Source organism: Malaclemys terrapin, chromosome 18 (genome assembly GCF_027887155.1).
Source record: "Malaclemys terrapin pileata isolate rMalTer1 chromosome 18, rMalTer1.hap1, whole genome shotgun sequence".
Lineage (NCBI taxonomy): Eukaryota > Metazoa > Chordata > Testudines > Emydidae > Malaclemys > Malaclemys terrapin.
The window spans coordinates 22,090,403-22,113,362 of NC_071522.1; the positions used below are offsets into that span (position 1 = coordinate 22,090,403).

Below are 22,960 nucleotides of genomic sequence, written 5' to 3' on the forward strand. Positions count from 1 at the left end.
TAACCCTTTCTGGCCATAAGTTATATTTTTGTTGCAGTCATATAACAGTGGTAGCAATAATGATTTGCATGATTATATTTTAATTAGACAATGTCACACCATCATTTTTCCTTCACCCATTAATTCAATTGAAGGACAAAGAAGATTTTAGTTTCAGTATGTATAGGGCAGTAAATATAGAGGTGCACACAAAAAGGTTTTTGATTAGTATGTAAAAGAATTATGAGAGTTTAACATACAAAACTCATAAAAATTACATACATAAATACACATATTAACATACATAAATCGTGATATTTGCTAACGTATGGATGGAAGGGTGAAATGGATGGGTTGATGGGATGGGATAATTGGATGGATGAGGTGATTGGATGGATTAGATTAGAGAGATGGATGGGTAGGAATGGAAGTGATTCCTAGGCTTGGTATACAGCCAGTATCCCCTCCCATGTTCACAACAGGGTCAGGGCAGGTCTCCAAGGAGAGACAGGAGTTGTTGCTCGCCTGTTTCTTCTCAGTTCTGAAGATCCATGTGGGTGACTCAGTGGGAAGCAGCAGGGGAAGTCTAGTCTTGCCCTGATGTCCTGTCAATGTGCCTCAGCCCCACCCTGGATGGACCCCTCTAGGGTCCTGTCTCTGCGCTGACTTAAGGGAGTCAATCAGTGTCAGTTGTGATCATGGTTCTTGTGGGGTGAGCTCCTGCCCACTCCAAACTGGACTGAGCCCATAATGCATTTGGGGGTGCCTGGATCTGGGGTTTTGGTTTGATCTGTTACAGAGAAAGGGGAGAACCATGAAACTTGGAGCCAGATCCCAGTTTGGATCCCAAACTTCTCCAGCATTCAGGCGCTCGGGTCAGGGGCACTTGCTCAAGCCCATCTGTAATTATTCCCCCTTGTGATACACAGAGAAACGCTCTGAACTCACCACTAGCCAGTGCTACTGATCAAGTATCTATTTGTACGGAGTGTGGAGTGGAGGAGGAGGAATGGCTGACACAGTGGGACAGCCCAGTGGAGGTAAGAGGAACCACTCCAAGAAGTGACATCAGGAGGGGTTGGGGCTGGAGGCAGGGTCTCTCCTGCTTTGTTCCCCAGCTGGTTTAGGGATATCCTCTGGATCCCATCTCAAAGGCAAGGAGGCCCTGCGCGTGCCAGGAATCGGGACCCCTGCTTCACAATCGCTGCCCCGAGTTTTGGTTTTTGCCATAAAACACTTGTTTTTTAGCACTTATGGGTGCAAAGGAATCTTGGAAGCATCTGTCCTCCCTTACCCTTGCCAAGGGCATCGTGTGCATAGAATCATAGAATATCAGGGTTGGAAGGGACCTCAGGAGGGCATCTAGTCCAACCCCCTGCTCAAAGCAGGACCAATCCCCAACTAAATCATCCCAGCCAGGGCTTTGTCAAGCCTGGCCTTAAAAACCTCTACGGAAGGAGATTCCACCACCTCCCTAAGTAACCCATTCCAGTGTTTCACTACCCTCCTAGTGAAAAAGTTTTTCCTAATGTCCAACCTAAACCTCCCCCACTGCAACTTGAGACCATTACTCCTTGTTCTGTCATCTGCCACCACTGAGAACAGCCAAATTCCATCCTCTTTGAAACCCCCTTTCAGGTAGTTGAAAGCAGCCATCAAATCCCCCCTCACTCTTCTCTTCTGCAGACTAAACAATCCCAGTTCCCTCAGCCTCTCCTCATAAGTCATGTGCTCCAGTCCCCTAATAATTTTTGTTGCCCTCCGCTGGACTCTTTCCAATTTTTCCACATCTTTCTTGTAGTGTGGAGCCCAAAACTGGACACAGTACTCCAGATGAGGCCTCACCAATGTCGAATAGAGGGGAATGATCACATCCCTTGATCTGCTGGCAATGCCCCTACTTATACAGCCCAAAATGCCGTTAGCCTTCTTGGCAACAAGGGCACACTGTCGACTCATATCCAGCTTCTCATCCACTATAACCCGTAGGTCCTTTTCTGCAGAACTGCTGCCTAGCCATTCGGTCCCTAGTCTGTAGCAGTGCATGGGATTCTTCCGTCCTAAGTGTAGGACTTACCCTTGTGGAACCTCATCAGATTTCTTTTGGCCCAATCCTCTAATTTGTCTAGGTCCCTCTGTATACTATCCCTACCCTCCAGCGTGTCTACCACTCCTCCCAGTTTAGTATCATGTCCAAACTTGCTGAGGGTGCAGTCCACACCATCCTCCAGATCATTAATGAAGATATTGAACAAAACCAGCCCCAGGACCGACCCTTGGGGCACTCCGCTTGATACCGGCTGCCAACTAGACATGGAGCCATTGATCACTACCCGTTGAGCCCGACGATCTAGCCAACTTTCTATCCACCTTATAGTCCATTCATCCATCCCATACTTCTTTAACTTGGCGGCAAGAATACTGTGGGAGACCGTATCAAAAGCTTTGCTAAAGTCAAGATATATCACATCCACTGCTTTCCCCTCATCCACAGACCCAGTTATCTCATCATAGAAGGCAATTAGGTTAGTCAGGGATGACTTCCCCTTGGTGAATCCATGCTGACTGTTTCTGATCACTTTCCTCTCCTCTAAGTGCTTCAGAATTGATTCCTTGAGGACCTGCTCCATGATTTTTCCAGGGACTGAGGTGAGGCTGACTGGCCTGTAGTTCCCTGGATCCTCCTTCTTCAAAGATGGGCACTACATTAGCCTTTTTCCAGTCATCCGGGACCTCCCCCGATCGCCAGGAGTTTTCAAAGATAATGGCCAATGGTTCTGCAATCACATCCGCCAACTCCTTTAGCACCCTCGGATGCAGTGCATCCGGCCCCATGGACTTGTGCTTGTCCAGCTTTTATAAATAGTCCTGAACCACTTCTTTCTCCACAGAGGGCTGGTCACCTCCTCCCCATGCTGTGCTGCCCAGTGCAGCAGTCTGGGAGCTGACCTTGTTCGTGAAGACAGAGACAAAAAAAACACTGAGTACATTAGCTTTTTCCACATCCTCTCTCACTAGGTTGCCTCCCTCATTCAGTAAGGGGCCCACACTTTCCTTGATTTTCTTCTTGTTGCTAACATACCTGAAGAAACCCTTCTTGTTACTCTTAACATCTCTTGCTAGCTGCAACTCCAAGTGTGATTTGGCCTTCCTGATTTCACTCCTGCATGCCTGAGCAATATTTTTATACTGCTCCCTGGTCATTTGTCCAATCTTCCACTTCTTGTAAGCTTCTTTTTTGTGTTTAAGATCAGCAAGGATTTCACTGTTAAGCCAAGCTGGTCGCCTGCCATATTTACTATTCTTTCTACACATCGGGATGGTTTGTTCCTGCAACCTCAATAAGGATTCTTTAAAATACAGCCAGCTCTCCTAGACTCCTTTCCCCCTCATGTTATTCTCCCAGGGGATCCTGCCCAACAGTTCCCTGAGGGAGTCAAAGTTTGCTTTTCTGAAGTCCAGGGTCCGTATTCTGTTGCTCTCCTTTCTTCCTTGTGTCAGGATCCTGAACTCGACCATCTCATGGTCACTGCCTCCCAGGTTCCCATCCACTTTTGCTTCCCCTACTAATTCTTCCCGGTTTGTAAGCAGCAGGTCAAGAAGAGCTCTGCCCCTAGTTGGTTCTTCCAGCACTTGCACCAGGAAATTGTCCCCTATACTTTCCAAAAACTTCCTGGATTGTCTGTGCACCGCTGTATTGTTCTCCCAGAAGATATCGCGATGATTGAAGTCCCCCATGAGAACCAGGGCCTGCGATCTAGTAACTTCTGTTAGTTGCCAGAAGAAAGCCTCGTCCACCTCATCCCCCTGGTCTTGTGGTCTGTAGTAGACTCCCACCACGACATCACCCTTGTTGCTCACACTTCTAAACTTAATACAGAGACTCACAGGTTTTTCTGCAGTTTCATACTGGAACTCTGAGCAGTCATACTCCTCTCTTACATACAATGCAACTCCCCCACCTTTTCTACCCTGCCTGTCCTTCCTGAACAGTTTATATCCATCCATGACAGTACTCCAGTCATGTGCACTGCAGGCCCCGGTTCCCAACCTCACGGAAATGCCTCTGCCCAGCCCAGGGATGCCCAGCGACCAGGGCAGGAGAATTTCCAACTGCCCAAAGCAGCTCCCAGGGGCTACCAGCGTCCACGAAGGTGGAATCTGGCCCTGGGTGTCCGGTTGGGGAGGGGAGTGAGGGAGGAATTGGGTCAGACTCACCCCTGGGCTTTAGCTGTTTGAGGGGAACCGAACCCATCCCAAGTGCAGGGTCAGTTTGGATCGAGGTTCCATTTAACCCAGAGCTGGGGGCGTCTGAGGGCAGGTCACCCTCCAGGCCTATCTCTAGCTGATAGGCTGAGCGATGCTGAGCTGAGATCTCAGGGCCTGGGGCTGGGGTGCTCAGGGCCTGTCCGTTGGTTACCAGGGTAACACTGGCCCCTTCCCAGCCCCCTGCAGCTCCGGGGGTAATAATCAGCTGCATGCCTCATGTCAACGCTCTGCAGGTGTGCACCATCGGATCTCCAAGCTCCTGCGGCTGGCAGACGAGGGAGGCCACAAGGACATCGCGGCAGGCATCATGCAGGCAGCCAGGGTCCAGCCAGCTGCTGTGGCCTCCCTCCTAGTCCAGATCCTCCAGCAGGACGAGGTAAGGCAGCTCCGTTAGTCACACACAGCAAAGGATAATGCCCCCAAGCACTGTGTGTCTCACCAGGACACTTCCTGCTCTTCCTGTGAGCAGTTAAACAGTGCTTGTCCTGCCCAGAGGTGGCTGCACTTCAGTGGCGGGTGAAGTGACACCCACAGACGAGGACCAAACGCTGCCAGCCGTGCAGATAGAGCCAGTGGGCTGCTGGTGTCAGAAGAGTCGGGATTGTCCCAGTGTTTGGAAATCACTTTGAGTCCCACCCCCATGGAAGGAGCTTTAGAAACAAAGGGCCACATCCTGCTCCGGATTCCAGCCGCTCAATCTGGAGTGACTCCATGCTTTCCAGTGGGGCTACTCTGGATTCACACCAGCGTCACAGGCAGCAGACAGTGGCCAAAGGGGTTGATTTGAATGTGGGTGCGTTATCCCCCAAACTCCTCATGGCCTATTGGTGCCAGGGTGTTGGGCAGTCAGGGCCTGACCCTGATCCCCGTAATGCAGGGGGAATCCGCAGGGAGTCCCCGGAGGTCCCTGGTGTAAGTGGGAGCTGAAATCCAGCCCAGCTTCACACATGCTGCCATTTCCTGGCCTGACTGGAGCCCTGCGGGCATCCCTGGGAGCTGGCTCCGTGTCCCAAGCCACAGGCCACTTTCCACTGACCTCCCCCTGCCCCTCGGCTCTCCGCCCCAGGTGTCTGTCAGGCAGAAGGTGGCGGCATATGAGGGCCTCAGGACCATGCTGCTGGAGCAGCGGATGGAGGCAGGACTTATTGGCAGCCTCATTGCAGTGGCCTCCCAGCAGATGAGGGCGGCTCCAGAGGTGAGTAACTCTCCCAGGGCAGCTACAGGGGACTCCCGTGGTGAAAGCTTCCCTCCGTGGGTCTGGGGGAGCCGAGCCCCAGGCCCCACGTGGGATACAGGCCTCTGGAGAGGGCTCCCAGCTCCCTCAGCAAGAGCCGCCCCTGGGCCCATATGGATCCTACCAGGAGATGTACCATGCTAGGCACAGAGACCAGAAGAGGGGGCGGCCCACAGCTCCCCCGAGAACCTCCCCTGAGCCAGAGGCTCCTTCAGGGGACACAGAGTGAGCGGGTGCAGCGCCAGTGGGGTTGTGCCAGGCTCCCATCTCGGGTGAGCAGGTGCAGTGCCAGTGGGGTCAGTGGGGTTTTGCCCTGTCACACCAGCTCTGCTCACCCACAGGATCAGGTTCAGGGTAAAGTGCCTCTGCCCAGAGGAAAAGCCCAGGAGTTTGCTTGGAAGAGCCACATCCCCTGCTCCAAAGAGACGTCTGACCGGGGCCTCCTGTCTGGGGTGGGGCCTCTCCAGGGCACTCTCTGAGCTGGGGCTGAGATTTTCAAAGCCCCCTAGGGGTTTTAGACACACAAGTCCCATTGGGTTCAGAGGAGCTGTATGTAAATCCCCTTGGTGGCTCTGAGAGTCTTGGCTCTTGGCCTGAGACGATGCGCTGATCCCAATGGTGGCTTCAGACAGGCTGGAAGAGGGGCACTTACAGGGCTGCATGTCGGGGTGCTCTGGCCCGGTGGGACAGCTTCACTGAAGGGAGAAGGCAAGGTGGGAGGTCACCCAGGAAGAGAAGGAGACCCATCCTAGGCAGAGGCCATACCAAATAGTCTCTGCCTTGCGGGGTCAGTAACTCTCATGGTGTTCGGAGAGTGCCCCCTCTAGTACCTGAGCCCCTACCACCTCAGCCAGGGCACGTTCCCCACCTGGGGGCTAGTGCCCTTATGCCCCCCCGGCTCTGGATTGCTAATGGGCTCTGCCATTCCTTCTGCAGGAGGCCTTGAGCGAGCTCCAGGCGGCTGCCAGTGATACCTTGGCCGCCCTCGCTGGCAGCTACTTCGGGCCGGTGATGCGGGAGCTCCAGAAACACCTGAGGCCCTTCGTGCTGCCAGCGGAGTTCACCCTCCTCACCCTGGGCAAGGTCATGGCGGCCAGCGGTACGGTACCACCCCATCCCCCGCATGGGCCGGTTGCTTCGGGGTTCTCTCACCCTGCAGTGTCCCTGGGCCTGCAATTGGCTGAGAGCCGGTCCCTTCCATCTCTGATTGGACCTTCTCTCTGTGCAGTGTACCGGTGCGTCCCTTTCCTGGGCATCACCCTGACCACCATGCAGACCGTGATGCGAGGGATAGAGGACAGCAGGAGACGAGGGGCCTTCTGCACCGGTGAGGGGACCACTTGGGCCAAGCTTTGTTCTAGATGCTGGGTAGAGATGGAGCTGGTTCGGCCCCAGATCCCGGCACCCCATGACCCTGGGATTGAACAGCCCTGGACTCTGAGTGTGTAACCCTGATCCAGACCCCAGCGTTGCCTCTTGGCCCGTCTCTAGTCTGTGGAGGTGGAGGAAAGGGAGGGAGAGTATGGTCTGGACGCCTGGGTTCTCCTCCCTGCTGGGGGAAGGGCGGGCTGGCAGGTTAATTCATTGGGCAGGGATGTGCTCCACTTACTCTGATGGTGGGAGCCATAGACACACCTGTACATGGAAGGCAGCTTTTAGCAGAGCTCTTGGTTCCCTCCAGTGTCTCGGGGAAAGGGTGTGTAGGTGTCGGATCTCAGCACACTGACGGGGCATCACCATTGGCTCATGGCATCAGGGCCAGGGCTTGTCTCTGTCACGCCTGCTGCCTGCAGGGACTCCTGTCCTGCCCCGAGGACCCTCACTTAGGGTTGCCAATTTGGTTGAATGTATTCCTGGAGGTTTCATCACATGACATAATCTTTAATTAAAGATTAATCTTTGATTCCTGGAGATCCAGGGCAATCCTGGTGGGTTGGCAACCCTATGTCACTGTCTGCGGAAACCCACGTGTCCTGGCCACTGGCGGCTGCAGCAAGAACCCTGGGAAGGAGGGGGCGGAGTCTGAACCCCAGGGGGCGGAGTCTGCAGCATGAACCCCAGGGGGCAGGGGGTGGAGTCTGAACCCCAGGGGGCGGAGTCTGCAGCATGAACCCCAGGGGGCAGGGGGTGGAGTCTGAACCCCAGGGGGCGGAGTCTGCAGCATGAACGGCAGGGGGCGGAGTCTGAACCCCAGAGGGCGGAGTCTGCAGCATGAACCCCAGGGGGCAGGGGGTGGAGTCTGAACCCCAGGGGGCAGGGGGCGGAGTCTGCAGCATGAACCCCAGGGGACAGGGGGCGGAGTCTGAACCCCAGAGGATGGAGGGCGGAGTCTGCAGCATGAACCCCAGAGGGCGGGGGGTGGAGTCTGCAGCATGGACCCTGGCGCACAGGGGGCTAGGTGGGAAATGACCCCTGCAGAGACTGAAGTTCCTGAGAGTGGCAGAGTTGGAGCTGCTCTGTAATGAACAATGTCTCAGCCCTGGACTGAGCTGCCCTTTGCCCCCCCCGACCCCCAGCCCTGGAGTGCATGTGTGGGGCAATCAGCACTTACCTGAGGAGCTGGGAGAGGAGCACCTATCCACAAATCACGCTCCAGCGCTTCTCTGAATACCTGCTCCCCATGTACCAGGACCTCATCAGCGCCTGGCTGCCCAGCGAGGACATGGAGGTGAGGGGCTCACACAGGTGATGTGGCCACGGGTCGCTCGCTCTGCATCTCCCCCACAAGCCCTTTCGCCTCTGGCCCCTTTGTAAGGAGCAGATCCCAGGTGGAAATCTCTCCTGTCTTGGGGTGGGTAATGTCACCGGATGCTAGGGGCTGTGGGGGTGGAGGGCTGAGCAATGGGCTAAGAGCCAGGGTTCCTTGGCCAATGTCCTCCTGCAACCTAGAGGCCAAACTGGTCTCCCTGCATCTCAGGCTGGTCCCTACCCCTCTCGGTGCCTGAGCCAGGGCTGGAAGGAGAAGTACTGGATCCAGTGAGTAGTGCTGAGTGACTGAGCCGCAGGGGACCAAGCCAGCAGTCACCCCTGTACCCATCTCTGGACAGGTCAAACTGGCTGTCCTCCAGGCCCTGGGGCCTGTGCTGAACATCCTGCTGCCCAGGAAGGATCTACAAAACCAGATCTACGGGGACATCCCCCTGCTCCTGGCTCAGTATGGGGAGAACATCGAGGCCTTTTACATCACCAAGGTGAGGAGGTGGGGGGCGCTCCCTGCAGGGCCCATGGACTATGGCAGCCCCCTGCAGGCTCCGTGGGCCGGCAAGTGAGCTGTCAGATCAGCTGCAGTATGTCGGATGGGGGTTCCCAGGGCTGGGAAGGGGTCCCAGGTCTCCACCACATGCCTTTGCGCAAACAGCAACCCCCCTCCTAGGGGGTCAGAGTTAACCCCTGGAACGACCACCACGCATAACAACAGCACAGTACTGTTCTGTGACCCGGGCAAAGCGCGGAGCAGACCCAGGCCAGGATCCCCAGTAGGGGCACGCCTGGCTCGACACACACACAGACTTTCTGCCCCGTGCCAATGCAACCCCCTCCCCCGGGGTCAGCCCAGCCGGCCCGTGCTCTGGGTGGTGCTGGCGGGCTGGGTGAGCTCAGCGTGGTGGGTCGGTTACTGGTCTCAGCTCCTGTCTGCTGAAGGCTGAGAGTTTACACAAATCCCCTTTTGCCAGCAGCCGGCTCTCCTACCAGCAGCTCCCACCCTGCCCCAGCTCAGGGCTCCTGTCCTGCAGCTTCTCTGTTTTCTTTCCAAATTTCCCAGACTGCCCCACACCATTCGTTCAACCTCCCAGGGTCAGAGTTAATGTGTTTGAGTGGCACTCTCCCAGCCAATCAGGTTTGTGCAGAGTAGCCAGGGAGGGAGGAAGGGAAGGAGGTCTCTCACCAGCTCCACAAGTGTGCATAGCATACACCCAGCCAGCACCCAGGCTGCAGAGCGCTGAGGCCCTCGCTGTGTGGAGAAGGGCTGGCTGAGAGGCCGACTCTGGACCAGGATCCAGAACTCCAACAGTCCATGTGTCCGGGCTGCTCAGATCTGGGGCTCCGGCAGCCCAGGGGCCCAATTCCCCAATCCCACCCATGTCAGGCAGGAGTGACTCCATCATGGCCAGTGAGCTGCTGCCCCAGGGTCAGAGCAGAATCTGGACTTCTGCACTAAGCAGAATTCCCCCCTTCACCACCCTTCCAGGGTGATGAGAACCTCTTTTCTCCCCAGAGCCTTCAGCCAGGGGTGAAGCAGACGCCTCTGTGGCTGATGAGTTGATGTCAGTGCAGCTGGGACCTGCTGCTCCCCTGTGCCGGCTCTGCCTGACATCTCTCCGTCTGTTGCAGGTTCTGGGACAGATCTTGCAGGCCTCTTCCTCCAACAACCCGATCCCAGAGGTGCATGTGGAGGCCATCTCCCATACGCTGAGCTACCAGGTATGGGGAAGTGGGGCTGGCATGGGTGTGCTGGGGCCAGTAGATCTCAGGGCATCTGTACAGTGCACAGTGCTCCCCGCCTCCTGTACTGGAGACCTCCCTGTGCCCTCAGCATTCCATACAGCCGGAGTCGACAGCGCTCAGCACCTCGCAGGATCAGGCCCTTAGTGTCTGTGGGCCCAGTTCTCCTCTCTTGTGTGGAGTCCAGGGGCATTTCTCCTGATTTACCCTGGTATAAGTGAGAGCAGGATCAGACCCTTTAGTCCCTTCTCAGGGCTCTGGCTATGTCATACACAGTACGTACCACAGGGCCTTTGCCATTAATTCTTAAGTGTCTGTGATGGTCACATGGCCCAATCCGGTTCTCAATCCTACTCCCAGCCCCATCAGTGTGAATCTGCACTGGAGTCTGAGGAGTTGCAGAATCGGGCCCTGGACCCTTTGGGAGGTTCCTGTTTGAGCGAGCAGGCTCCTCTGACCTGTTCCTATCTCCTCGCAGGTCACTTCCAAAGCGCAGTGGCCCTATCGGCTCTGCAGGGAGAACCACACGGAGATTTCCCACGTCTTCCTGCAACTCGGTGAGCGGGGGGTGGTGAGAGGCTGCAGCCCAGACGAGCCGTGCATGGGGTGCCTCGAAGCGCCAGCTACTGGTCAGGATCCCTGATTCAGCACGGGAGAGGAGAGCTCACTCCTCACTGTCCATCATTCTGCTTCCTATTCCCTGTAGCCCGTTCCCATCCGTCAGAGCTGTTGGGGATTTTCCATCGAAAACTGGAGATGGGCAGGGGAGATACCCGTGTGGGGATCCTGGCCGTGATGTCATACGTTATTGGTGCTGAAGGTAGGAGCTCAGAGACTTCCCCTTATATCATGTCAGTGCGAGCACCTGGTGCAGCACGGGGCCCGTTTTGCAGCTTCAGGGCCCGTGGGTCTGGCTCCAGGGCCCTGGGTGTGACCTGCTCCCTGTAGAATGGACAGTCCCCCCGTGCTCCCATGCTGTGCTGGGCAGACACACCCCAAAGCTCTGCACACTCGGACAATGACGGTGAGCCTGCCTGCACCAGCCATGGCTGGGAACAGGTGTGGGTGTGGTGCCCCTGCCTGGGGCACTCAGAGATGGGGAGGAGGGGAGTGAGGATGAGCATGGGAGCCCTCGCCAGGCGCCCTTGTTGGTGACACACGGGTACATTGTTCCAATGCGGGGGGGGACTCTGTGATCCTGCCCCAGGCCATGAGGAGCTAGTCTGTGGCTCTGGTTCAGTGACGCTGTGTGTCTTTGTCTCTTCCAGTTCTGGGGATGGCCAGCTGGAAACACCTGTGCATCAAATCAGTGAAATCAGTTCTTACCGACGGGAATCCCAGGGTGAGAGAACAACAGTGCTGGGTGCAGGAGAGGCGGGCAGTGCTGGGTGCGGGAGAGGCGGGCAGTACTGGGTGCGGATGAGGCAGGCTGTGCTGGGTGTGGGAGAGGCGGGAAGTGCTGGGTTTGGGAGAGGCGGGCAGTGCTGACTCCGGGGGTGGCGGGCAGTGCTGGGTGCGGGAGAGGCGGGTAGTGCTGGGTGTGGGAGAGGTGGGAAGTGCTGGCTGCGGGAGAGGTGGGCAATGTTGGCTCCGAGGGAGGCAGGCAGTGCTGGGTGCAGGGGAGGCGGGCAGTACTGGGTGCGGGAGAGGCGGGCAGTACTGGGTGCGGGTGAGGCGGGCAGTACTGGGTGCGGGAGAGGCGGGCAGTGCTGGGTGCGGGGGAAGCGGGCAGTGCTGGGTGCGGGAGAGGCGGGCAGTACTGGGTGCGGGAGAGGCGGGCAGTGCTGGGTGCGGGAGAGGCGGGCAGTACTGGGTGCGGGAGAGGCGGGCAGTGCTGGGTGCGGGGGAGGCGGGCAGTACTGGGTGCGGGAGAGGCGGGCAGTGCTGGGTGCGGGAGAGGCGGACAGTGCTGGGTGCAGGAGAGGCGGGCAGTGCTGGGTGCGGGGGAGGCGGGCAATGCTGGGTGCGGGGGAGGCGGGCAGTGCTGGGTCTGGGAGAGGCGGGCAGTGCTGGGTCTGGGAGAGGCGGGCAGTGCTGGGTGCGGGGGAGGCGGGCAGTGCCGGGTGCGGGGGAGGCGGGCAGTGCCGGGTGCGGGAGAGGCGGGCAGTACTGGGTGCGGGAGAGGCGGGCAGTGCTGGGTGCGGGGGAGGCGGGCAATGCTGGGTGCGGGGGAGGCGGGCAGTGCTGGGTCTGGGAGAGGCGGGCAGTGCTGGGTGCGGGGGAGGCGGGCAGTGCTGGGTGCGGGGGAGGCGGGCAGTACTGGGTGCAGGAGAGGCGGGCAATGCTGGGTGCGGGGGAGGCGGGCAGTGCTGGGTCTGGGAGAGGCGGGCAGTGCCGGGTGCGGGGGAGGCGGGCAGTGCCGGGTGCGGGGGAGGCGGGCAGTGCCGGGTGCGGGAGAGGCGGGCAGTACTGGGTGCGGGTGAGGTGGGCAGTGCTGTGTGCGGGAGAGGCGGGCAGTGCTGGGTGTGGGAGAGGCGGGCAGTACTGGGTGCGGGAGAGGCGGGCAGTGCTGGGTGCGGGGGAGGCGGGCAGTGCTGGGTGCGGGGGAGGCGGGCAGAGAGTGGGCAGCTCAGGCTGAGATTCTCTAACCCAGCATAAACGTCACAGGCCCCGTTTCCCCCCGTTCCCCGCTATTCCCCCCCGTTCCCCTCCCAACCACACCAGCATCTCCCCATTGACTCAGTGAGTTACTCTTGGTTCTCACTGTGGTGAGTGAGAATCTGGTTCTGTGGGCCGAGGGCAGGTGTGACAATGCGGTTCTGGCGGAACCCAACTGAGAGTGCCAACTCAGGACAAATTGCTCAAATAGGGCAGTTACAGCCGAAGGCTGGGGTTTTTCCACCTCTAAGGCAAACCAAACCAGCCAGACTAAGACTTCGGTCTCACCCCACTGGCTAACCGCAAGTCTCACAAGCAATCTCCTTAGACACTCCAGTTTCCCAGTATTACCACCAGTGCCACATGTTATGGGGACAAATGGTTATAAAAACCAATACCCCAGTAAAAGAAAAAGGTTCTCCTGATCCCAAAGGACCAAGCCCCAGACCCAGGTCAATGTACAAGTCAGACCTTACCCACAAATCACGCTGTTGCCAATCCTTTAGAATCTAAAATCTAAAGGTTTATTCATAAAAGGAAAAAGATAGAGATGAGAGCTAGAATTGGTTAAATGGAATCAATTACATACAGTAATGGCACAGTTCTTGGTTCAGGCTTGCAGCAGCGATGGAATAAACTGCAGGTTCAAATCAAGTCTCTGGAACATCCCCAGCTGGGATGGGTCCTCAGTCCTTTGTTCAGAGCTTCAGCTTGTAGCAAAGTTCCTCCAGAGGTAAGAAGCAGGATTGAAGACCAGATGGAGATCAGGCATCAGCCTTATATAGTCTTTTCTAGGTGTAAGAACCCCTCTTTGTTCTTACTGTGGAAAATTACAGCAAAATGGAGTCTGGAGTCACATGGGCCAGTCCCTGCATACTTTGCTGAGGTACAAGGCGTATTTGCCTTCTCTCAATGGGTCCATTGTATAGCTGATGGTCCTTAATGGGCCATCAAGCTGGCTAGGCAGAGCTAATCTCAGCTTGTCTGGGATGTCACCCAGAAGCATAGCATAAGTTTGCCATACAGACAGTATAGAGCCAATATTCATAACTTCGACTACAAAACTGATACATACATATAGACAGCATAATCATAACCAGTAAACCATAACCTTGTCCTAGACACCCCATTTGACCCCCTTTATACAAGATTTGGGTGCCACTACAGGACCTTGGTTGCAACAATGATCTATATGGTCCCAGTTTATGTCAATAACGTCACAGCAGGGTCCTTAGTGCCTAGTCACTGAGGGGTTCACTCCAGCTCAGTTCCCCCTCCCCATGCCCAGGTGTCATGGTGGGGCTATAAACTGGCTGCTGGGGAAGCCGAGGGGGCAGGTGGCCTGGGGGCAGGCCACAGGTACAGGCACCCAAGGGGAGGGGAGCCAAGCGCCAGGCAGGGCTGTGTGCTGGTTAGTTTCTGATCATGTGAAATTTGGCTTTCTCTTTATTCACATGACCCCAGGGAGAGACCCTGCTGAGTTCTGGCCTTTGCTCTGAGTCACCCTCTGCCTTCCACAGCCAAACCCGGCCCTGTCCGGTGAGCATGGGCAGCAGGGCAGGGCTGGTAGGCACATCAGCCCTGCACGGCTCCCCGCGGATGCTGGCTTGGAGGAGCTGTCTGTGGTGCTGAAGGCAGCTCCCTCCCCATGTGCTGGGACCAGGTTCAGGCCCTGATCCCATTGACTCTAATGGGCTGCGGATCAGGCTCTCCATTGGGTTCCAGGGGAAATCCGGCTCTAGCCCCCTGGGGCAGGGACTCTCTCTGGACTCCCAGGGGCTCAGTGAGGCAGGGTCTGGAGCCAGAGGGTCAGGAGTCTCCCCAGTTGACAGCTGTTCTGTAGGCTGTCACAAGGAATGGGCTGGTCCCAGTCCCTTTGATGCTGTTCTGCAAAGAGAGCCCGCTGATCCCCAGAGTCCCACTGAACCTTTCCACCATTCTGTCAGACTGGGGCTGGGCTGGGGTGAGTTTGTGGAACCCTCGAATCTCACCGAGCTGGATTCCAAGTTCCTCCCTCGATCTGTGTGTAGCTCACCCGGGCCCAAACCCAGTAAAGAATCCAGTCCCTAGGACCCCTACTACTGTCCCAGCTTCTTGAGTTCTTATTGGGTAAGCCTCAGGCCATTTGGTGAAACAATCCTTCGCTACCTGCAGAGACTGCCTGCCTGCCTCTGTCTCCGGCCAGGGCCCAGCATAGTCAGTGGCAATTCATTCCACTGGTGCCACCACGAGCTACTGCAGCAAAGGGGCTCTCCCAGTTCTAGAGGGACCCTTCTTTGCTATGCACGTTGGTCCTGTCACAGTGCAGGGGCTGGATTTGATGCTTTCTTGAGGTCCCTTCCGACCTGAGATTTCCACAGTGATTTCTATGATTTCCTGCACCAATTTTCTCCCGCCTGCCTGCATTTTACCCAATAGAAAGTCTCTCTTCGCTTGGCTAAGGTTTTTGCAACCCCAGAATGTGCAACCGTTTTGAGACCATAACATAACCTCAGCACCTTCTTTTTCAGTATATCTGGTACAAGCAGCGGATACCTGTATCCATCACCCACTGGTTTCCCCATGTCCTATACAATATTTCATCCTTAAACTCCATGTTTTCCCAGAAAGTGACCAGAAAGTTTTTACTGTGGCGTTGTGAGGGGACACAACGTTCCAGGATAGCTGTGTTTGCCTGTTGATTTGCCAATCACACTCTATCATGAGATCAGGAACTTGTCTGTCTCCTTCTCCGGTCCAGTGGGGCCTAGTGCTGGTCTGTGCAGGGATAGTGCCCAGCACTGCTGCAGGGACACGCTGGTGCCTGTGCTGCTGCCAGCCGTCTCGCCCTATATCTCACCACCACCAGTGACAGTGTCTCCTCCTGGCCCTGCAGGTGAGGGTGGCTGTCCTGCAGGCCATTGGCACCCTGGTCTCAGCAGGGTACCTGGATAAGGTGGAGGGATGGCCTCTCAATTACATTGCCCTGCAGCTTGCTGTGTCGGCCAACTCGCTGGTAAGCGGCAAGGTCAGCTCTCTGCCCATCAGACCTGGATTCACCCCCCTTCTCCCCTCCCACTAGTTGCTCTTCCTGCCACTCACCTCCATCCCCATGGCATGTGAGTCCCTCCCCCCAGTGTCAAATTGGTGCAAATTGCACTTTGCCACTTACAACCAGTCCTGGCCAGCTCGTCCCCGGCATGGAACGCACTCACCCCCAGATCCCTGGCTAATGGGTTCGCCCCAGAGATGCCGTCAGGACCCTCCCCCCACTCCACGCCGAGTGTCACCCTCCCCCCCACCTCCCAGCCATGGGAGCTGCTCCCCCATGCAGAGAGTGACCCTGTGCTCATCTTTTCCAGGAGCGTCCAATGCGGAGCCTTCCCCTGGGGGGGCTGCTGGAAAAAATGGTCCAGAAAACCAGCCTGGCCACGTTAGAAATAATCATTGCCTCGGGCAGGGGGATCAGCCAGGTGAGGGACGCCATTGGCGTAAGTGCCATTACCCCGGGTTTACACTAGGCTGAGTGAGAGCAGGACCAGGCCTGGGAGACCAGGGCGACTGATTTCAGTGGTCACTGCTGATTTACACCAGTGCAAGGGGACAATCAGAGCCCGGGGACAGGCTGTTAATTTTACTGGAAGCAGAATTGGGCCTTGGCCCGTAATTGAACAGTGATAGCATATGGGTGTTGAGGGGGAGGGAGCAGGGCTCGGAGGGGGGTGATGGGGGAGGGGCAGAGCAGGGCTCGGAGGGGGTGAGGGGGAGGGGCAGAGCTGGGCTCTGAGGGGGAAGGGCAGAGCTGGGCTCTGAGGGAATGAGGGGTAGGGGCATAGAGGGGGTCTGAAGGGGTGAGGGTGAGGGGCAGAGCTGGGCTCTGAGGGGGTGAGGGGGAGGGGCAGAGCGGGACTCTGAGGGGGAGGGCAGAGCTGGGCTCTGAGGGAATGAGGGGTAGGGGCATAGAGGGGGTCTGAGGGGGTGATGGGGAGGGCAGAGCAGGGCTCTGAGGGGGTGAGGGGGAGGGGCAGAGCGGGACTCTGAGGGGGAGGGCAGAGCTGGGCTCTGAGGGAATGAGGGGTAGGGGCATAGAGGGGCTCTGAGGGGGTGAGGGTGAGGGGCAGAGCTGGGCTCTGAGGGGGTGAGGATGAGGGGCATAGAGGGGCTCTGAGGAGGTGAGGGGGAGGGGCAGAGCAGGGCTCTGAGGGGGTGAGGGGAAGGGCAGAGCTGGGCTCTGAGGGGGTGAGGGGGAGGGGCAGAGTGGGGCTCTGAGGGGGAGGGAAGAGCAGGGCTCTGAGGGGGTGAGAGTGCGGGGCATAGAGGGAGTCTGAGGGGGTGATGGGGAGGGGCAGAGCGGGGCTCTGAGGGGGTGAGAGTGCGGGGCAGAGCTGGGCTCTGAGGGGGTGAGGGTGAGGGGCAGAGCTGGGCTCTGAGGGGGTGAGAGTGCGGGGCATAGAGGGGGTCTGAGGGGGTGAGAGTGAGGGGCAGAGGAGGGCTCTGAGGGGGTGAGGATGAGGGGCATAGAGGGGCTCTGAAAGGGGTGATGAGTCAGTCCACCAGCAGGGACACAGGCTGAGACTGCTTGGGGGGGAGCTGGTGGGACAGGATTCACCTAGCCCTGGGCTCTCTCACCCTCGTCTCTGCAGGAGCTCTGGGTACGGCTCCTGGGGTACGTTCCCCGCACCCCTTACACTGATTCCATGACCCCCCTGTGCCGCTGCCTGAGGATCCTGGCCGCGCAGCGGCAGCAGCACAGACAAGCAGCCCACGACTGCAGGGAGCCAGGTCAGTGCAGCAATGCTCAGCCCCTGGGATCACAGCCCCAAGCTGCCCCAATCATGGGCATGGGGGCCCTGGGGTACCCCTGCCTCCAGCACGCTCTGCCCCGCTGCTCTGCCCCTGGCCAGGTTCCGGGCAATCCCCCTGTGTGGCGTGGGGGTCATGGAGCAGCCTGGGCAGCGGGGGAGATGCAGCTGACCCATTCCGCTCCCCTCCAGCTGGCCCTGCTCCCATCAGGAGGGCACACTGGCTCTGGAAGAGCAGAGCCCCAAACCTGCCTGCTCACAGCCTTTTTCCCCTCTTTTCCCAGTGGCATCTCCGACTCCCCAGCAGCTGCTGGCCCGGCTCCTGGTGAGTGACTCACACCGAGGGAGGGCCCCATCACTGGGGAGTAGCCCCTGCGAAGCTCAGGTCCTCATCGCCCTGGAGCGAGGGGCTGCCCATGTGTGGACTCCCTGACTCCACCATCTGGGCCCTGGGTTCAGGAGGAAGATGCTTAGCACATGTTTCTTGCATGGTCCCCATGCTGAACAGGGGCCGTTCTCTCCCCTCCCCAGTAGGGAGGAGACTCAGCTGGTACAAATCACCTCCTTTTCGTGCTCAGGTGCTGTCAGCATCCCCCTTCGAGGGAGAAGGGCGCGGAGTGGCTGCGCTGCTCCTGCTGAACGCCCTGCGCCCTGAGATGTATGGGGACGAGGCAGAGCAGTGGTGGATGGAGATTCCAGCTATGGTCCAGTATCTTGACGGTAAGGGGTGAGGGTGGGAGCAGCTGGGATGGGGCAAAGGGAGTGCAGCAGGCTGCACTGTTCTGCCAATGCCCTTTCCCGCCTGCAGCAATGGAGCCAGGGAGAGCACGAGGCCTCTTGGATTGTCACACCTGCAGCCTGATGCTGCATGGTTAGGTCCCCGGATGTCCCATGGGAGGGGTTGGGATGGATCTGTAGAGCGGAGTCAAGAAAACAATCAGTGAGCAAGCAGAGTGAGGAACGAAGCTGGGAGAATGAGGTGCAATCAGAGCTGAGCTGTGGGAGAGAGAGCTGCTGAGGGCACAGCCAGCACCCTGCAGCCAGACAGGCTAGAGTTGGCTCCTGGGAAACCCAGATGGGACACGTCTTCCCTACGGGGCCGTGCCACATTGGACTAGGGTACCCCTGTCATGGGAGGAAGGGCAGGAACTCCAGTGCGGATGGGATCCCTATGGAGGGACCTGCACAGTGGGAAGGGCAGGAGCTTCAGTGTGGATGGGACCGTGTGTTGGGTCCCCTGGGAAGGGCAGGATGCCAATGTAGTCAAGGGGATCCAGAAGGGCCTCCCTGGGGCGCTTGGTTAATGGCCAGCTCTGTACCACTCTCTCTAGGACATAGCAAGTTCTCTCTGGACCAGACCACGTGGGAGCACAAGCTGTTGGAGGTAACACGAGGGCTTCTGTTCATTTTCCCAGCCCCAGAGTGGAGGAGCCCTGGGCTAGTTCCTCATGGAGGGACCTGGGTTCGAGAGTCAGAGTTTGGCTTGGTGTCCTTGGCCAGAATTTCCTGTTGCCCACACTGTTGGGCCGTTAAGCAGCTGCCATGCTCCACCCCAGAGAGGGTTGCATTTCACTGAAAAGAGCGTTCCTGTGTGTGGCTGGAAAGAGCGTTGGGACGAGCGTTAGATCCTGGGCCAGGGCTGTCCCTGCTGGCAGTCAGGAGAGTTGCCCCAGCAGGTGTTTTAGCACACTTGCTCTGCCAGTTCTAAAATGCTCAGCTCCTCAGTGCCCAGCAGTGAGAGCCCCCTCCTCACTCACCCCCCTTGCATTTATCTGTAGGGGAGCCCCTGCATTGGGAGTGGTAGCTGGAAACCCCTGGGCTGGGCTCACTCAATGCTGGCCCCAGTGTCCTCCGTCTAGGACCGCAGGCCAGGAGGGCTCTGGGGAGGCTGGAGGCCAGGATCCCTCGTGGGGGTGAGAGCAGGGGAGGAGACTCTGCCCCTAAATGATCCCCTGTGATGGGTTCGGTCACAGAGACCCCCTTGGGACTGTCACCTGATGTGCTGAAATTACCTCTGAGCCCGTTTTCCCTGCCAGCTTGGGACTTCCAGAACCCTGCCTTGTTGAGCCAGACACGCCAGCCTGCTGCAACACAGACCCAGGGTCTGGTCCACGTCCCCAAAGCTGCAGACTTAACTGAAGACAGCTCAGCAGGTCACCTATCTCCAGCACCCAGACACCCAGTTCCCAATGGGATCCAAATCCCAAATAAATCTCTTTTACTCTGTATAAAGCTTATACAGGGTAAATTCATAAATTGTTCGCCCTCTATAACACTGAGAGAGAGATATGCACCACTGTTTGCTTCCCCACGTATTAATCACTTACTTTGGGTTTATTAATAAACAAAAGTGATTTTATTAAGTATAAAGAGTAGGATTTAAGTGGTTTCAAGTAATAACAGCCAGAACAAAGTATCAGAGGGGTAGCTGTGTTAGTCTGGATCTGTAAAAAGCAACAGAGAGTCCTGTGGCACCTTTAAGACTAACAGATGTATTGGAGCATAAGCTTTTGTGGGTGAATACCCACTTGGTCAGACACATGTCTGACCAAGTGGGTATTCACCCACGAAAGCTTATGCTCCAATACATCTGTTAGTCTTAAAGGTGCCACAGGACAGCCAGAACAAAGTAAGTCACCAAGCAAAATAAAGCAAAAACACACAAGTCTAAGCCCAATACATTAAGAAACTGATTACAGGTAATATCTCACCCTCAGAGATGTTCCAATAAGCTTCTTTTACAGACAAGACTCCTTCCTAGTCTGGGCCCAATCCTTTCCCCTGGTACAGTCCTTGTTAATTCCAGCAGACATCTCAGGTGGTACGGGGTTTTCTCATGACTGGCAGCCCCCTTTGTCCTGCTCCACCCCCTTTTATAGCTTTGGCACAAGGTGGGAATCTTTTGTCTCTCTGAGTCCCCACCCCTCCTTCTAAATGGAAAAGTACCAGATTAAGATGGATTCCAGTATCGTGTGACATGGTCACATGTCATTGTAAGACCCCTAGTCTCCATTCTTCCTGGGTTGGCCCACATGTACACAGGAAGGCTTGCAGGTAAATAAACCATTTACAACCAATTGTCCTAGTCAATGGGAGCCATCAAGATTCTAAACCACCATTGATGGCCCACACTTTGCATAATTGCAATAGGACTTCAGAGTTATACTTCATATTTCTAGCTTCAGATACAAGAATGATACATGCATACAAATAGGAGGAACATATTCAGTAGGTTATAACCTTTGTTATGATACCTTACAAGAGACCTTTTGCATAAAGCATGTTTCAGTTACATCATATTCACACTCATCAGCATATTTCCATAAAACATATGGAATGCAACCTCACCCCCTCCCCCCGGCTCCTTTCCACACAGTTCCTCCAAAAGACCTTGGGGAGGAGCAAAGAGGGCGGCTGGAGCCAGGATCTGAGCCACGAGCTGGGCCAGCAGATGGGCAGCTATGCCAACGCCTCCGTGGAGAAGGTCAGTTCCCAGAGAAGGCCTCTCTGGTGCTGGGGGGCTCTGGGGAGGGGCAGGGGGCGCTGGGGCAGTCCCACGCCAGTGAAACCAAGCCCTGCAGTTCCCCCTGTGCAGGCGGGGCCAGCCCCTGCCTGAAACTAGGGGTCCTGATCCTGGCCCAGGCTGGCCTGGCCTTCACCCCAGCAATGGCACAGACCGCCCCCCCCGAGGCTGGGGCTCACCCCTCCCTTGCACTCTCTTTCAGGCTTTCCTCTGCAAGGCGCTGGGCACAGCCCTGGCCATGAGCAAGGATGTGGCTTCAGTGACAGGGCAGCTCCGGGAGCTGCTGCGCATGGCCGACTATCTGAATGGTGCAGAGATGGAGGTGAGGGGCCGAGACCGCCTGCACCCCAGGGCACCCAGCAGCTCTGGAGGGCCCTTCCCCCAGGCAGAGGTCTGTGGCCTTTGTGTGTGATTGGAGCTCCTGGGGGTGACTAAGGAGGGACTGGAGCACTGGGCCCAGGGACTGGGAAGACTAGCTGTGACTGGGAGTGTTGGGCCTGCAGACTAGGGAGACTGGTCGTGACTGGGAGTGTTGGGCCCAGGAACTGGGGAGACTGGCTGTGACTGGGAGCGTTGGGCCTACAGACTGGGGAGACTGGTTTTCACTGGGAGTGTTGGGCCTGCAGACTGGGGAGACTGGTTGTGACTGGGAGTGTTGGGCCTGCAGACTGGGGAGACTGGTTTTCACTGGGAGTGTTGGGTCTGGGGAGACTGGATCTGACTGGAAGTGCTGGGATGGGGACTGGGGAGGCTCCAGGCTGTTCTGGAGTTGCTGATGGCTTTCGACTGACCCCAAGCTCTCTGCTCCCAGTGCCTTGACTCCTGCCTGCAGCTCTGTGCCAGGGAGCAGCTGGATGCGATCCTGAGAGCTCTGGGCGACTTTGAGGAGGAAATGGCAGAGGGGGAGGATTCCTGGCATCTCAGCCTGTGCAAGGTACAGCACCGCACTTGTCCCAGCCCCCGGCCCTGTCTGTATGGGGCTGTTGGCTGGGGTCCGGGCCAGCAAGGCACAGGCTGGCGGTGCAGAGGGGCTGGGTGGGTTAACCAAGTTTCTGATTATCAGAGCCCAAAGCTGGCCCAGGCAGAACCATGGTTCTGATCCAAGTGGGCCCTGTCTGGATTTGGAGATGAAGCCACTCTGTAGCCACATGGGGTGATCACCTGAGGGAACTGGGTAACTAGGCAGGGGTGAGGCTGGGGGATCACCCCCGGGGCTTGTGGGGAGCACAGGTCTGGGGGCTCATTCTACCCGGAGGAGGGTATGGAGAGCCAGAGGTTTGTTCTTGGGGGTGGGGGGTGGAGCTGGACAGGGTCAATGTTTATAGAATCTAGGGAACAATCTTCCCAGCCCGTGAGCCCCAAGGAAGCGCCTGCCGTGGGCCGTCGGGAGCTGGGGAGGGAAAGGCCTTTCCCCAGTGACATCCCTGCTCTTCTCTTCATTGCCCCAGGGCCTGGCCCCACAGGAGAGGGACAGAGTGAAGAGCACCCTCCTGCTGTTCTACAGCAGGGCAGCAGCCCAGGCACCCCCCCAGCAGCTGCTCCCTCGGCTGGCGGAAGAGATCGTACCCAAAATCCTGCACCATTACAGCACCAGCTCCCAGGTATCTGCCTGCAGAAGTTGGTGCCAACCTCCCTGCCATGCCTTCGGCCCTCTGAGATTGGGCTCCCAGGACCTCACAGGATCAGGCCTCAGGCCATGGGGAGAGGGCACCATGGATTGAAGGGGTCACTGATGAGTCCAGGACAGCCGGGGCTGGGGGGAGAGCGATGACTTTAGCAAAGCTTTTGATGCGGTCTCCCACAGTATTCTTGCCAGCGAGTTAAAGAAGTATGGGCTGGATGAATGGACTATAAGGTGGATAAAAAGCTGGCTAGATTGTCAGGTTCAACGGGTAGTGATCAATGGCTCCATGTCTAGTTGGCAGCAGGTATCAAGCGGAGTGCCCCAAGGGTCGGTTCTGGGGCCGGTTTTGTTCAACATCTTTATTAATGATCTGGATGATGGGATGGATTGCACCCTCAGCAAGTTTGCAGATGACACTAAACTAGAGGGAGTGGTAGATACGCTGGAGGGTAGGGATAGGGTCCGGAGTGACCTAGACAAATTGGAGGATTGGGCCAAAAGAAATCTGA

General features: G+C 57.2%; 1 protein-coding gene across 1 annotated transcript in view; it reads left to right on the forward strand.

Moving 5' to 3' along the window:
• The window catches only part of LOC128825862 (maestro heat-like repeat-containing protein family member 2A), a 46,674-nt gene that overhangs the window by 8,026 nt on the left and 15,688 nt on the right, over positions 1-22,960 (forward strand). Inside the window, exons 2-21 of the mRNA XM_054008699.1 lie at positions 4,482-4,624; positions 5,315-5,443; positions 6,419-6,581; positions 6,711-6,809; positions 7,999-8,150; positions 8,530-8,673; positions 9,815-9,904; positions 10,404-10,482; positions 10,632-10,745; positions 11,194-11,267; positions 15,399-15,518; positions 15,865-15,993; positions 17,146-17,284; positions 17,589-17,629; positions 17,883-18,024; positions 18,636-18,688; positions 20,681-20,788; positions 21,030-21,149; positions 21,639-21,761; positions 22,276-22,428. Of these exons, the coding sequence (XP_053864674.1) occupies positions 4,482-4,624; positions 5,315-5,443; positions 6,419-6,581; positions 6,711-6,809; positions 7,999-8,150; positions 8,530-8,673; positions 9,815-9,904; positions 10,404-10,482; positions 10,632-10,745; positions 11,194-11,267; positions 15,399-15,518; positions 15,865-15,993; positions 17,146-17,284; positions 17,589-17,629; positions 17,883-18,024; positions 18,636-18,688; positions 20,681-20,788; positions 21,030-21,149; positions 21,639-21,761; positions 22,276-22,428 (2,315 nt within the window). The remainder of the gene's footprint in view (positions 1-4,481; positions 4,625-5,314; positions 5,444-6,418; positions 6,582-6,710; positions 6,810-7,998; positions 8,151-8,529; positions 8,674-9,814; positions 9,905-10,403; positions 10,483-10,631; positions 10,746-11,193; positions 11,268-15,398; positions 15,519-15,864; positions 15,994-17,145; positions 17,285-17,588; positions 17,630-17,882; positions 18,025-18,635; positions 18,689-20,680; positions 20,789-21,029; positions 21,150-21,638; positions 21,762-22,275; positions 22,429-22,960) is intronic.